The 15,762-nt window shown below is 36.8% G+C and overlaps 1 protein-coding gene across 1 annotated transcript in view; it reads right to left on the reverse strand.

The window, feature by feature from the left end:
- brinp3a.1 (bone morphogenetic protein/retinoic acid inducible neural-specific 3a, tandem duplicate 1) overlaps nt 1–15,762 on the reverse strand; it is a 66,393-nt gene that overhangs the window by 29,100 nt on the left and 21,531 nt on the right. Inside the window, exons 4-5 of the mRNA XM_047158415.2 lie at nt 6,782–6,969; nt 2,602–2,786 (exon numbers count right to left, since the gene is read on the reverse strand). Coding sequence (XP_047014371.1) covers nt 2,602–2,786; nt 6,782–6,969 — 373 coding nt within the window. The remainder of the gene's footprint in view (nt 1–2,601; nt 2,787–6,781; nt 6,970–15,762) is intronic.

Raw genomic sequence — 15,762 nt, forward strand, 5'->3', positions numbered from 1 at the left:
TAATAATAAAAATAAAATAAAATAAAAAACAATCCCATTTAGAAATTAAGAACGCAGCACAAAGAGAGATGATGTTTGTAAAGCTAGTGGTCTAAATGTATATTTTATATACAAACTCTCTTCCTCCAAAATGTTTAATTTAAGTGGCAAGAAAACTGATTTGTTGTCAAAAGTCAAATGCTAGTTGCGCCACAGACTGATAAACATTACTGTGGAAACGAGTAGTAGGAACACCTACTGTCAACTTCATGGTACAGCAACTGGCAACTTGCATATATAAAAACGCTGCATGTTTGAATGTACCGGAACAGCAACTTAATAATTACTTACCATTGTAAACATGTTACATTGCTACAATGCTATTTATCATACAAAACGGCTATCGAACACACAGAAGAATATGACATTGCTAACCAGAAATAAACCAAACAACTATATATCTATATTTAGCTGAGGAGCACTGCACACTGCTAGTTAGCTTATTTTTAGTCTCTTTCAGCTTTTAACATCAACATGATAAATAATAATGTAATAGATAATAATGTAAGAGGTTTTACGGATGGTCATTCTCATAAATATCTTTCTAAAACAAAAGAAGAGCATTGTAAATACTGTGATACCAGGAAAACAACAATATTTTTAGACTAGGTTATCACACGATGACAATTTCAAACCGTAATTCCCATTTGCAGTTTTTCACTTTTGATTTTCCATGTTCTTTACCCAAGGTGTCCTGTCATGGCAAACTCGTGACTCCATTTCCCAGAATGCATCACACACTACAAACATGGCCAACGACTACAACTCCCAAAACTACACACAGATACGTCACCTTCTCCTGAGGACTAATCAGAGACACCTGTTCCCAATTACACGCACAATCACACCACACATAAAAGAGAAATGAATGAAATATACATTCAGTTCCCATAGTCTCTGTATATTACCAAGCTGTTCTATTGTTTTTGTCTATTCTTGTTTTGATTCTGCTTTGCCTTTGACATTGATTTCTGCCTGACCTGCTCTAGATTGCTTGCCTTAGCGCCTGAACCTTTGTCTGTTTTCACTATGCTAGTATTTCACGATTTGTCTGCCTATATCTCTGATAATAAAATTCTTTACTGCAATTGCAGTCTCAGTGTTTAAGTCTAAGCTTAAAACATATTTGTTTACTCAAGCCTACCCTGACTAGATTCTGTTCTACTACTTCGCAGTCATAATTATCTTTTTTCTCCCTCTCTCCTTTCGCCGAGCCCCACACGAATTTATGGAGATACTAGAGATCCAGATCCTTTCTGCCTCTGGATGGAGCTCAAATCTTCTTTAATTCCAGACTGCTGGGACTACGGCTGCTCTTAACGCCATACAGACTTCATATAAATCCATAATGAACTTTTTCACAATATCTGTTGTTACCCAGATGAGGATGGGTTCCCTTCTGAGTCGGGTTCCTCTCAAGGTTTCTTCCTCTTAAAACATCTTAGGGAGTTTTTCCTTGCCACCGTCGCCACTCAGTGGCTTGCTCAGTTGGGATAAATTCGCACCTTTAATATCTGTATACCATGTTGATATGTCTGTAAAGCTGCTTTGAGAATGAATTGAATTGCATCCATCCTACCCCTTATTATGTGACACTAAGAAAGAATGTTTGGCAAGCAGATTTTCTTTACCCTTTGATTGACCACTTCTACATGATTCCATGATTTGCATAGTTGGTAGATTTCAAAATGAATTTTTAAATGTCTCCTTTATAACAACAAGCTGTTTTGAATGTTACAACAAGGAAGCCCTTCTTGGCAAACCAGTTGGAACTGTGTGTTTTGGTTAAATGTGACCAAAGGAGAACTTTTTAGTCGTACACACCATCTGGACTTTTGGTGATAAATGCAAGCTCAAAACAACAGAAAGCAGCTGATAAAATATGAATGTTAATCATTGATTCTTCTGGGCTGTTTTCTAGCTGGTGGCATTATGATTTTTATTCAGTCATTCTAGGATACATTATCCCAAAACCTGGTTGCCTCTGCCGGGAGGTTAAAGTCTGGCAATAGATAGTAGACGTCTCTCAACAAGATGGTGACTCAAACAAATGCAAGCACTGTTCAGGTCATTCTCTAAATGTGATCTCTGTGATCTGAAATGAAGATGGCAGTCCACGTGCATAAATCATAAGATTATAGCACCTCAAAATATTCTACATTGCATGAAGGAGGGTCCAATATCCTGCTTGTTAGCTGCTATAGGTGCTGTTATTCTCACCATATGCATCAAGCATTTTGAAGCCTGTGCTTAGGCTTAAATAACACTATGGAGCATCCCTGTGTGTTTGAATGAATATTGGTGCATATACTTTTCATGACAGTGTATATAAATAAATATGCATGCCTCAACCTGCTATTATTTATTACATTCATCAACCATAAACCTGATTAAAATGATTTTTTAAAAAGCCTCCTATCCTCCATTTGTCCTCCAAAAGAGGCAACTGCATCCTCCAAACAATAGAGATGGCCTAGCTTAAGTGTAACTCAATTCTAAATATAGCCACTGAAGACTGGGGTCAAGTCCCTAGGTCTGTGTGCATCTAGGCCGCAGGGTTACCTTGATGGCAGTCGAGGCGATCTGGAGGTGGTGTAGTTTGCGCAGTGTGCTCTCTCTGTCTATAAAGTAGGAGGCAGCCAGCTGGTGGAGTGCCTCCAGAGTCACAGCTGTGCTATTGGAGTCAGTCGGGTCGGCAGCGCGGCTCAGTCTCCTCTTGTCTACAAAAATAGTTAAAGCCTCTTCACCTGCAACAGGACAGAGATGAGTGAGGAGGGCAAAGGAAGGGGGAAAGGGATAGGGCAGCGGTGATTTATTATAGTAAAGAATAAAAACATAATTTGCTCCATTTCCCTGGCAGATATAGAATATGTTTTTTGGTTTTTTTTTTTTTTTTGCTGATATAATACTGGTGTGTTCTGCTGAACTGCTCATAGATGGATGTGTCCATGCTGACATGGGTGGAGTGGCACAACACAGGGTGTGGCATTCAAAAAACTTGATGTTTTCCTATACACTTATCACCAAAATTGCACCTCTCTGCACAAATGTGGTGTCAAAACAATATTTTTCCTGACCCATTCCTCACATCATGGATTATGTCTTTCCATATTTCAATTGAAAAATATGGGCTTTATGTTTCTTCACAGGTTTAAATGACTGTACACAGGCTTAAAAGAATATACTGGGGTCACCATTTACAAGACATTACCCACAATTAATAGTAATTAGCATCATAATCACAGAGAGCACAACCTTATCTTGTCTTCTGGGCTTTTCCTTTATATAATCAATTATTTTCAGTGTACAGAGCAATGAGTTGGTGTCAAAGAATGGTTACTTTTTGTGTCATCTACAGAAATGGTAATGCAATGCTAATTGGAGAAACATGGTAATTTCTAGTAAGTAAATATAAATACATAAATAAATAAAAATCTCAAAGCTTTGAAGAAACCCATTAATGCATTTTAAATCAGATTTAGTTAAGCCTGATTCAACCCAAATATAAAATGATGGGTGAAGGGTAATTTTATTAATTTATTTTACATTTTGTACACACCGTTTTAAGTAATTTTCAAGTAGCTTATTTTAAATAATTTATCATAAAATCTAATCAACATGGTCTTGTTCTTGCAAATCAAGACCACGGTTTCCAAATTTTGCTTCACTGTTCCCATCGTTTCTGTTTCACTCCTGTCTCTGGCCATATCCTGTTATTGGTTTGTTACTTTGTGTAAACCTGTCCAGCTTTTAATAATTGATTATAACCCTCGATTCTCTCTCTCTCTCTCTCTCTCTCTCTCTCTCTCTCTCTCTCTCTACACATGCAACTCCCAAGTTACCAGTGATCCTGGCTTTTGCTCTCCGGACCTGCCTGATCCATCCTGATGCCCTACTTCTGCTTGGAGTTTTCACTCGCTGCTTCTGAGGCTGATGCCATATGGACAGCCTAAAGATCACCATGAGATTACCGTGGATGATACCAGACAGACACCATTAAGATGGCTGTGAATGTTTTTTCTTGGATAGCCTAAAGACATCAGCAATTTCTAAGAACAGTTTGCATTCAAGTCTTTATCACTGAACAGTTAATAACTTTAGTTTGATATGTGATATGTCAGACTTAACCTTAAAACAACGTTCATTTTCACGTTCCTGTTAACACAATTAGCACTTTTTTACTTTATAATACACAGTTATATAAAAGCAATTATTTGTAATCACACTATCCAGTGTCACCTAGATGAGGATTGGTTAATTTTAGGTTTTTCTCAAAGTTACATCCTCATGCCGTCTCAGGGAGTTTTTTCTTGCCACCATCAGCTCTGGCATGCTCATTAGGGATACATTTATAAAAGTAAAATTGTATCCAGATATACATAAAGCTGCTTTGTGAGAATGCCCATTGTTAAAAGGAGTTTTTTTTTGTGATAGTTGAGGCCAAAACTGCTTGATTTTGCTGAGGCTTTTTTTTTTTTTCTTCAAAATTTGCCACACAACTTGCAGGAAACATCAAACAAGGATGAGCCATAATCATAACATACAATGTAATTCACATCTAACCAAACCAATAGAGTAAAATTACCTCAACTGTTGAAATTGCACAGGTGGCAACATTACTAACAAGAAAATCCTAGCAGACGGAGGAAAAATAAATAAATAAACAAAACAGAACTAAACTAAAGAGAATTTTCCACAAAACTCTGGTGCACGTTGCTAGATGACACAACTTTTTTCCAGTAAGAAAGGCAACGTTAAAAAAAAATAAAAAGCAAGGCAAAAGTTAGGTGTGATCACTACTTAATAATAAGCAGCTCCTCCACTTCTTTTCTGGCTCAACAGATCACAACTCCACCCACTTGGTTTCTATTGTCTTAGAAGACAGAGGATAGTGAATTCTCAGGTCAAAGTTCACTATCCCTTATCAGAACTACATGCACATATTTCATTTCCATGTCCTTTCCCCTTCAGTGAAATGCCTTTTTAGCCAGTATTATTCATGTTTGCTCTGACTGCTGATTAAGCTGAGAAAGATGAGAAACGCATATTTTTTAGGCATCTCCTGTAGCACTGTAGCAATGGGTCAAAAAAATCATCTATGGCTAAACAGCTGTAATTAGTGTGATTTTTTTATGAAATCATGTTCAGTCAACAGAACGATTTGACACTAGGCTGTCAAGATGAATATTCTTTACTGGCTTCATACACACTGTACAGTGTAGTACAGTGGGTATAAAAAGTCTACACAACCCTGTTAAAATGCCAGGTTTTTGTAATGTAAAATGATGAAACCAAGATAAATCATGTCAGAACCTAGTCTACCTTTACCTGTGACAAGTTAGCCTATTAATTAAAGTGGAAAACAATAAGAATCATTTCAAGTGGAAAAAGTATAATAACCTGGCTGCGTAAGTGTGCACACCCCTAAACTAATACTTAGTTGAAGCACCTTTTGAATTTTATTACAGCATTCATTCTTTTTGGGTAAGAGTCAATCAGTTTGGCACATCTTGATTCTTCCTTGGAAAAACTTTGATTGGATTTGGGTCTGGACTACTTTAAAAAGCTTGAACTTGTTTTGGTAAAGCCATTCCTTTACAAAATTGGTGGTTATTGTCATGTTGAAAGTTGAAATTGTTTTAGCAGAATCCTTAAGGTTTTGTGTCAAAATTGACTGGTATTTGGAGCTATTCATTATTCCCTCCACCCTGATTAAAGCCAAAGTTCCAGCTGAAAAAAAAATAAAAATAAATAAATAAATAAACAGCCCCAAAGTATGATGCTGCCACCAGCATGCTTCACTGTGGGTATGGTGATCTTTTGGTGATGTGCTCTGTTATTTTGTGCCAAGCACATCTTTTGGTATTATGGCCAAAAAGTTCAACTTTGGTCTCATCAGATCATTATACACTATTCAACATGGTTTTAGGAGATTGGATGTATTATTTATTTACTTATTTATTTTTTGTTTAAAAAAGGCTTAAGTCTTATACCCTACCCCAATAGACCAGAGATGTGAAGAATTCAAGAGATTGTTGTCACATGTAGGGAGCAACCAGTACTTCCCAGAAATTTCTGAATAGTCGAATAGTTTTCTCCTGGTCTTTTCACGTCCTGTTCTTAGCAGTGCCACTGTTGTGCCATATTTTCTCCACTTGCTGATTACTGTCTTTACAGTATCCCATGGTATATCCAATGCCTTGGAAATGCTTTGTAACCCTATCCTGATTAATATTTTTCAACAGTGAGATCCCGTACCTGCTTTGTGAGCTCGTTGTGCGGCCCACGGCTTTTCCAGTTGGATGTTGCGAAGATGATGTTAGGAAAATCCTATTGGAATAGCTGTGCTTTATTTGGGTCTAATCAGTCGCTTTAACTATGGCAGGTGTATACTAATTTATGTATTTAACATGAGTTTGAATGTGATTGGTTGATTCAGAACATTGCCACATTACCAATTATAAAAAGGTGTGTACACTTGTGCAAGCTGAGTATTGGAAGTATTGGAAGGGTTTTTTTTTCGTCTTTTTTTTTTCTTTCTTTCCAAAAACAGTTCTGGGTGTTTGTCACTTGATATTTATATGTTGCAATTTCACAATAAAGGTGAAAAAGGTTCTGACATGATTTATGTTCATTTATTTATTTACATCACAACAACCTGCCATTTTAACAGGCATGTGTAGACTTTTTATATCCGCTCTATTTGTTATATAAGGATAATATTTTAGTTCTATTCCTATACCTCCCAAAGTAGCTGACAGCAGGAAGTGTGTTCCATATTTCTTGATGATGTTCTCGGTGATGGCACTGAGGGTGGGACGGCGGCCCAGCTGCCTGATGATCTGCATGAACTCTGGGTCGAGGGGCAAAGCAATGCCATTGTCTTCTCTTTCCAGAGCCAAGCTGTTCACCTTCCAGCGTCCGAACTCTCTGAAATATCAAACACACACACACATGCACACACACACACTGTTAAAACAGAGACTGGGGTTAATTAATATTTAGTAAATAAATGAGAATAACCTATACATAATAAAAAAGACTTTGTGCAGCTTTCAATCGCATTGAGTGGAATTCAACAAATTGTCAATAATTATTAATTGCATTTTACTCAGTTTTGTTTGAATAAAATTAGCTGTGAATCACTGAGTAGAATTTAATTGTATTTTATCAGGAAAGTCAAGGATGCAGAAAATGTATCAAGTTTACTCATTGGGAGATCGTTGGTTTTAATCACCTTACACTTCCGCCCAAAGCATTTTGCGCCACATGGACAGCAATCATCATCTGCCACACATTTCATGAACTGCCGTTTTTCCAAAGGTAAGACCTGTTTAATTAACGAACTATTTATAACCAAGTTGCTGTAGCAGTCGATCATTGTGAGCTACTGAAAGTTATCAAATCAAACATGCCAACTTTACTGCGCTGTAAGTCAAAATGAAGCTATGTAGGCTAATTATTCGAAGTTGGTCTATCTTGTTTTTGATTCGACTAAAAGCATGGCAAGGACTGAAAAAGTGGTCAGCTAAATGTCACAATTTCATGTGATTTTCCCCAAGTATAATGTTATACCGCATCTAGCCTAATGCCCTTTCTAATCTACTTTTACCAATTTTCCTGGCCTCAGCCCGAGCTTCCACCCCTACCCCATTGTAACAAGCTAGCTAGCAAGAATACACAAATGTAGGAACAATTTTGTTCTTAGCCTCATTACTCTTAGCATCATTCTTATTTGACACGTTTCAGTGTTCCTGCTATTAGCATACCCTTGATGTAAAGTATCTACAAATATTTAATACACTTTAATAATTATTGATGCATGCCACAGTTTTTATGAAAACATATTTTATGGAAGTAAATCAACTGTGTGTCTGACTAGATTGACACTGTCTTTCAGAAGCCACTGGGTTATTTAAATACAGTTCTGTACTTGAAGATCATAGACCTCTTTGGCCACTTCTTGGTACCCATGAACAGATGTTCTCGTATTGTCCTCATGTGATAAGAGACCTGAATGTAGTGGCCTTAGATCTGGTACATAGATTGCTGCCTTTTTTTTATTATTACCTTAGGTTTTGGCCAATGGGATAGCAGTGTAAGATACTATCAAAGGGGAATCTACTAAAGCGTTACTGACTACAACACGCAACATTTGGTCATGGGCAATCCCAGTCCTGTCTATATGACTGTTGTGATTGCACATTTAAATCACAGAATGCCCTTCGCACACATTTGTCCAGATGCCATGCAGCTGAAGAAAGTCTACAGTCAGGAATCATCTCTTCTTTTAAGTGTTTAGTTTGCGATGCTTGTTGTTCTACAGAGAAGGACTACATTCGGCATATTGGAAATCATCTGAAAAGCCACAAAATACACCAGTCTTTTGTGTATTTGAATAATGCAACTTTCTGATGAATATGTACAATACATTCCTGAAACACACAAGCAGAAAACACAAACCCTATTCTTTGAGTGATTTTAAGCAAGACGTGTATGAGAGTCACCATAATTAGACTGCTGACCATTCTGATTTACCAGAGACCAGTGATAGTGAGGGCACTAGTTTGGATTGTGATCAGGAAAGTGCATCAGACTTAGTTCTTCAAAGAATTGCTGAAGTGAGAGAGCATCTATAATGCCTCATTTATAGTGCATTGATGCCCTGGTTGAAGAGCTTCAGTTCATTTCATCTTCAGCATCTGTTGCTGTTGTTAGAAACATACTTGATTCAACATTGAAGTTTAATAAATGCATTGTTGACCAGGCAATCATAACTGACTTGGCAGAACAGTTGTGCTTCCATCCCATTAGTACAGCACTTGCAGCAGGTGGTCCACTCGGTTCGGCTTTTAAGAGAAGAAGCTATTTTAAGGCGCATTTCCAGTGTGTTGATAGTGTTGAAAATATTCTTATTTCTAAATCATATTTTCAAGATCAAATTCCAGAATCTGAATTAGGTTGATTCTCACTTTTAAAAGTGTTGTAAGAACAATTTGTACATTGGTTTCATTATTTATCTTTTCAGATCCAGCATGAGTTTCCCAGAATCACAGTGGTGCACCATGAATCAAAGTTCATGTCCAAACTGGATGAATACACTCCTAGGCCTCTGAACCTCTTCCAGTCCAATGGTGGAACCATGCGGTTGAGATTGCAGGCCATCCTACTCAAGGTATCCTTCAATGAGTATTATGTTTGCTAATGTTTTATTTTTGAGGTTTTTTGGTCAAACTACTGGAATATCATTTGCTTATTACTTAAATCCACAGGAAGTAATGTTAGCCTACATTTTCTCTACAAAAAGTGTGAAATAACTGCATACCCTTTTAAAATAGTTTGTATACACTCAGTGGCCACTTTATTAGATAATCAGCTCTGTATATTTGTTGCTAAAAGGAATAGGTCAGCATTTTGGGTAATATGTTTACTGGCTTTCTCGCTAAGATTTAGATTTTCAGATTGATACCATGGTCTGTTTTATAAATGTGAAGCTTCAACCAGCACCATAGAGTAACAGAAAAACTGGAAACGGGGAAACAGCTAGTCTGGCTCTGTCCAAAGTTAGCTAAATATGCCTACCAGCACATCTAAATCTCACTGGTTAACAAGTTATATCTTGTTTCTTTAATCCATACAAGGTGTAAAATGTTGTGGTTTTATGGAAGTTTATGTGCTATGCACTATTTCGTTACTGGGACCAATGACTTCCTTAAGTCACAGGTGGTTCCCTAGAAACCTCAGTAATGACAAAGTGTTTCATTAGACTGGTCCCTGAGACAGCACATCAAGGGTACTTGATTGGGATGTGTTTAGCCACCTAGTGTTACAAATTGCAGCTTTAAAGGTCAGTGGATAATTTTTACACCATGAACTTGAATAATGCTTATTGTTGTCATTTCAGGCTCCAAGCAATCCTAGCATCAACATGACCAGCAATGCTGTTATTCTGTGTTTGATGGTGTATCTTTGGGAAACTACAGTTCAACTGTTAAAAGAGTATGATGTAAGTTAAAGTACATGTTAAAATATGAAGATGATCTCTCGTCTCTCTGTATACTATGTTTCTCTCAATAATTCTTGGCAAGCTAGTTTTGTAGATTGTCGAGTCTTGTAAGTAATCATTGTCCTTTTGTATAAGTGTGTACATTTTTTTGTTTTTCATTAAGGAATTTTTAAGTACTACTGCAGAAATAGGTGGTGCTACTAAATGCTTGCCATCTTAGTCTGATTTCACCAACTGGCAGAATTCAAAAGGTATTAGTAGTTTATTTATTCTCGTTCTGCCAAGTAAGCACCACTAACAGCTATATTTAATATGTCTTTAAAATTTGGCCATAAAAGTTCCTAGCTAAGAGTTTCTTCCTAAGAGCTATTCACAAAGTAGCTGAGATGCACTTTTGCAGAGACTGAATCAACTTCTAAAATAAGCAAAGGAGCAGAGTCGATCCAGTTGCTGTGGGTTTAGGATTGCTTGACAGGTGACTAGCCTGTGTTAGTGAATGTAGAATAAGATGTAGAAGATGTAGAAGAAACTAATTTATATAGCAATGGATTGATTTCATAAAAAAATAAATAAATAAAAAAAAGCATTTACAGATATTTACAACTGTGACAAATCAAAACGATTCAATGACACCAGAGATGATAGTTTGAATTATCATCTCTGGTATCATTGAATCGTTTTGATTTTGATTTGTGAGTGAGCTGATTGCATCATTTTTAACTTACCTGCCATGAAAATATGCTTTTACAAGTACATGATCTCTTTCTAAATCTCTGACGTAAATGGGGTGCATTACGTGCAACAGCTATGTCAGCCCCAGATTTTCTTGTCCAAAGGGTTGGAAGCAATTTAATTAAATGTTTAATTAGGACCTTCTCCTTTGGCTCTACAGTCTGAAATACACAATGTTCTTGCTATTTCAGGATGCTGAAGAAGACAGTGTGTCGCAGGACCTTGCTGTACAAAGGATGATAATCTACAACATCAAGACTAAAATGTCAGAGGGTCCCGATGACCTCGGTATCATGGTAGAGGGCATGAAAGTTCTGACTGCTCTTGGTAAATTTCCAAGGGCTTGCTCCTTACTCCTTGGGTTGACATATGTAGTGAATCTTGCCTATCCCAAGGAGCTCAGGTATACGTTCAAAGTCTTCCAGAAACTCACCCTTGAGATGGATTGTTCAAAGCTGTCCCCAAAGCTGAACAGCCTGAACAACATGCTACTAGATTCAGAAAATTGACCTTTGCAGAATGAAAGGGAATTGTTGCGGCACTGTCAACTGTTACATGGTTACCTTCAAGGATTTGTTAAATGCTTGAGTTTCAGTGCTGCAGGTGGTGCATGCTGCACAATGTTTTTGACTTAACATTGGCACAGCCATCTGTTTTTGTACCTTGTGATTCCACTGTGCACACCAGGGATGCAGGGATGATTTTACATGTTTTAATTGAGGAATTTGAATTTGCACAAATAAATAATGTCATTGTTCAAGTGATTCCCTTTTGAGCAAGTGAAGAACCAAGGCAAATGGATGTACTTCTGTCTGTTTTCTTACAAGACCAAATGCATTTTATTGTTGTACTGTTATTTTATTGTTATATTTTGGCATTTTGCACAAATGTTGGGTAAACATGTTGAGACAAAGTTGCACAAATAAATGTTTACCTTCTGTTATGTTTATGCATGGGGATCTGTTGACCCAACTTAAGTAAACTTTGTCACCAAGAAGGTTATATTGGGTGGATTAGAAATAGAAAAATGATGACAACAAAATGACATTAAATATTATTGAATATATTTAAAGTCATGTGATACCCATTAAAACTTTCATTTAAACAATTAATTATGGTACAGATAAACAAGAATAGCTCTGTAAATGTGTTGAATTAAGCAACAATGTGCTCAAATATGAGTTGATATAATTTATTTTATTTAGTGAATCCAAATCATTTTTACTCAGAAAATTAGTGAATTAGTTTCCCCCAGACATTTAGTATATCTAAATTAATTTGGATACTTATATAATAGATAGATACAGATAGTAAATATAACTCAGTTTTCCTTGTGAAATTAATTTGGATTTACTCAATATTTTTGAGCTATTTATCTCATCATCTATTAATAAAGCCAACACATTTTAACTGTTGCTTTTATTACCATGCACTTATTTTATTTTATTTTTTACTTAAATTAAATTATATAAATAGATTAGAATTATATATATATATATATATATATATATATATATATATATATATATATATATATATACCATTAGTCACATTTTTTACAGCGCACACACACAGAGTTAGAAAAGAAGTCTCAATCCCACCATAGAGGGTGTCATGATAAAGCAGTGAAAGACATTTAAACTAGACTGATTGACTTCTGTGTAGCTTCAGAGATTTTGAAGAGGCTAGGGTCTCTTCGAAAATTGATCTCACTCTGCAGAAAAAAAAATCACAAAATGAGTGGCAAAATAAATAGTCAAACAGCTTGTGTGTGAGGGTGAGACTCATTCGGATAAGACCTGCTGGGGAGAAAATGTGATGACTGCATGACCCCAGTAGCTGCTATTTGAATCTCTCTTGTGTATATTTTTTTTTCCAACAAAAAGTGCCATTATGTTTGAACTCTATTTCTAGGCATTGCTCCAACCTCCAACTGCTGCAACCCCCATTGTCCCACCCCCTACGGTTTTACATAATAGTGCAATCTGGGGTTATTTTGTCTGACTTTTTTGTTACTGCTGATAAACATTAGCTAGACTTTGTGGCATGCGGCGAGAAAATCAAAGCTATTTATAAAACGACAGAGTCTGATGCTATCCCAAATAAGACAGGTGCAGAAATGATAAGATGGGTCGAAATGTAGGGTGGAGACAGAACAGGAAAAGGAAAAAGGAAGCATTGTCACTCAGCAGAAGGAATCTGGGGAACATCTGCATAATGAGAAGTGATCATTATTTGTGTGGTAAATGCAAAGAGACAGCAAGGAGAGAGGGAGAGGAGGGAGAAAGATGATCGATGTTGTGTCAGAGCTCACAGAGCTGATGGACAGTTGTGGATGGAGCCGGAGGCTAATCCAATACTGTGCTGGAGGTACAGGTGCACAGTGGGAGAAGGATTACTAAAGAACTACCTGCTATGCCTCCCCACTAAGAGCTGTGACTGCATGAAGTCAACAGAGAGAACACACTCCGCTGAAAACTCGGAGGCCACAGTAAAACTGTCACTCACCGGAAGCCTCTGAGACCGCCTCCATTGCATTCTGAGAATGTAAAGGAGCTCTGAAAAATAAGCTACTTGTAAAAATGTGACATTTTTAAGCACTTGTTTACCAACTGGTATCTGAATGACTTTGATACAACAGAACAAATGTTATGTCCGAAAGTCACCACATCTTTAATTTAACAGTAAAAAGAAAACTCAATACGGAATCATGTGGAAAAATATGAGTGGTAGAAATCCAGAACGATGACAGAATTCGCTTGACATCTTGAATTCTGATGACATCACTCTGCACTTCAGCTTCTCATCAGAATTTCTGTCCAATCAAATGCTCTCTAGAATCTGAAGTGTCCTGCCCTCAAAAGTTGTAATTTTCCTGGACCGTGAGATGAGCTAAACGCTATTGGCTATTTCGGGGCCACTAGATATGTTCTGCCCTGGCTTCCTGTTTCAGTGGAAATTACATTAACAATCGAATAATGCTTCGCGTTTCAAGGCACTTCACTTGGACTTTAATTAACGCTAAGGCTAATAACCCTACCCTTAAACTTCGCAACTCTTCATGTGAACTGACTGGTGATTTTTTACAAGCTTGCAAATGAGCCCATTTTCAGGTGGCAGAAAGGCTTTTGATATGGTATGAAATGTAAAATAGTCCGCCAGTGTTGCTGTTTGACATTTTTATCATTGCTAGTGGTAGGGGAGGGGTTTAAAGGTGCAGATATCCAAATATCCATTGAGGTAAAAAGAATCTGATACTATCAGCAATCAGTTCAAATCTATCAGCCGTTGATATAGTGCTTTTTTGATATAGTACACTCCAGCTTTTTTCCTCAGCCAGCAGATATCAAAAGAAAAGCAAGAACATTTTGAAAACAGTTCTAAAAACGACATCCTTTCCTAAAGTGAAATATGTTTCCATTTCCCAGGTGTCTTATCAACAAGTAAAGTTAGAACATTTAAACATTTGGTTGCTCCCGAAATTGAAAACAATGGGAGAAGAATACATGTAAAGATTCCATTCAGACTCTGGTGCAGGAGCACCACGGACATTTTAACATTCAATATCTGATTACAGACTGAATCAATTAGGCGTATATGCATTTTGCTTTGGCATGTAGCTATCCAGCAACTTGATCAATGTGTGACATTCATCATGTGAGGAAATCACAGTTACAAAGTAGCTACCAAATTTTTATATATCTTTAACAGTACATTATTCAGAAAGTGAATCTTGGCAAAATGATGAAGTACATGTAAAACTGAGATTTCATAATTTTTGCTTCTTTGTCAGAATTTAGCTACAGCAACACCAGACCTCCATTTTCCAAGGCCTGCACATATACGCTTAAAGATAACACATTCCAGTCAATTCATATAATTTAATTTGATGCTGTAACTATAACACACTAGTTTTTCCTACCTGCTGAATTATAGACATTGAATAAGGACACATTCTATATGATTATCTCACCAGGCTTTTGGGCTAAATTGCAATAGCAGACACTTAATGGCTATTTTAATGCAACCAAAACATAGCTTACTTGTCCGGTGGGCTAGCAAATACACCGGGGGTGCTATCATTGATAATGAGAAAATCCTAGCAGACAGAAGAAAAACAAAACAAAAAACCCCATAATTTTACTACAAAAACCCTAGTGTATGTTGTTGAACGAGACGCTTCACTGCTAATAGCATACATTTTAAACATTTGACACTTTTCTTGTTGTCTAGTTCACCAAACCAAGGTTTATGAATTCACAGTCAAAGTTAACCTTTACTGTATACCGTGCTGCATACAGTGATAGTAATCGCTACCAGTAGCAAATGCAACTGATAGTGGAATTGCCTTGTCCACTTTATGAAGTTTATTCTCTTTCGTTTTCAGGTGTCTCCTTTGTGGCTGTAGCAAGGGGTCAAAAATTTAAGGCTAAACTGCAGATTTTGTCACCTCTGCAAATTAATTCATTATTTGTCCTCCTGTTTTCAGTTCGACATATAGAAGCAAAATATTATACCCTAGAAGAAAGGAAATGTTTGATGTACCTAATAAAATATGTATCAGCTTTTTCCAAGGAAGGTTGTAGGAAGAGACAGCAAACATACTGGATATAACACTACATCTAGCACAGTTAACAGCTGTCAGGAAACGAGAAGGAGTCTGTACGTAATGTGACATTAATAGAGAAATATATTTACTCAAAATTTACTTTTGCATATGTTGTGAGCACAGATGTCTGAGGTAAATAAACATTAATCTATGTAGGCCAAATTCACCCATTATCACATTATCGCAAAATAAAGGTCCATGTAGTGGATGTAAGTGCAACTAATTTAACTGTGAACACTTAGTGCTACTCCTGACACAAAGTGAGCTAATGAGAGAAAATGGTTGCATGGATAAATGCAAGGATAAAGCCCTTCACAAACAAAGCAACAAAAAGACCAAATGCTTGGAAATCAGTAAATACACAAGACATATTGTA

The sequence above is a fragment of the Ictalurus punctatus genome, chromosome 11, assembly GCF_001660625.3.
Source record: "Ictalurus punctatus breed USDA103 chromosome 11, Coco_2.0, whole genome shotgun sequence".
NCBI lineage: Eukaryota > Metazoa > Chordata > Actinopteri > Siluriformes > Ictaluridae > Ictalurus > Ictalurus punctatus.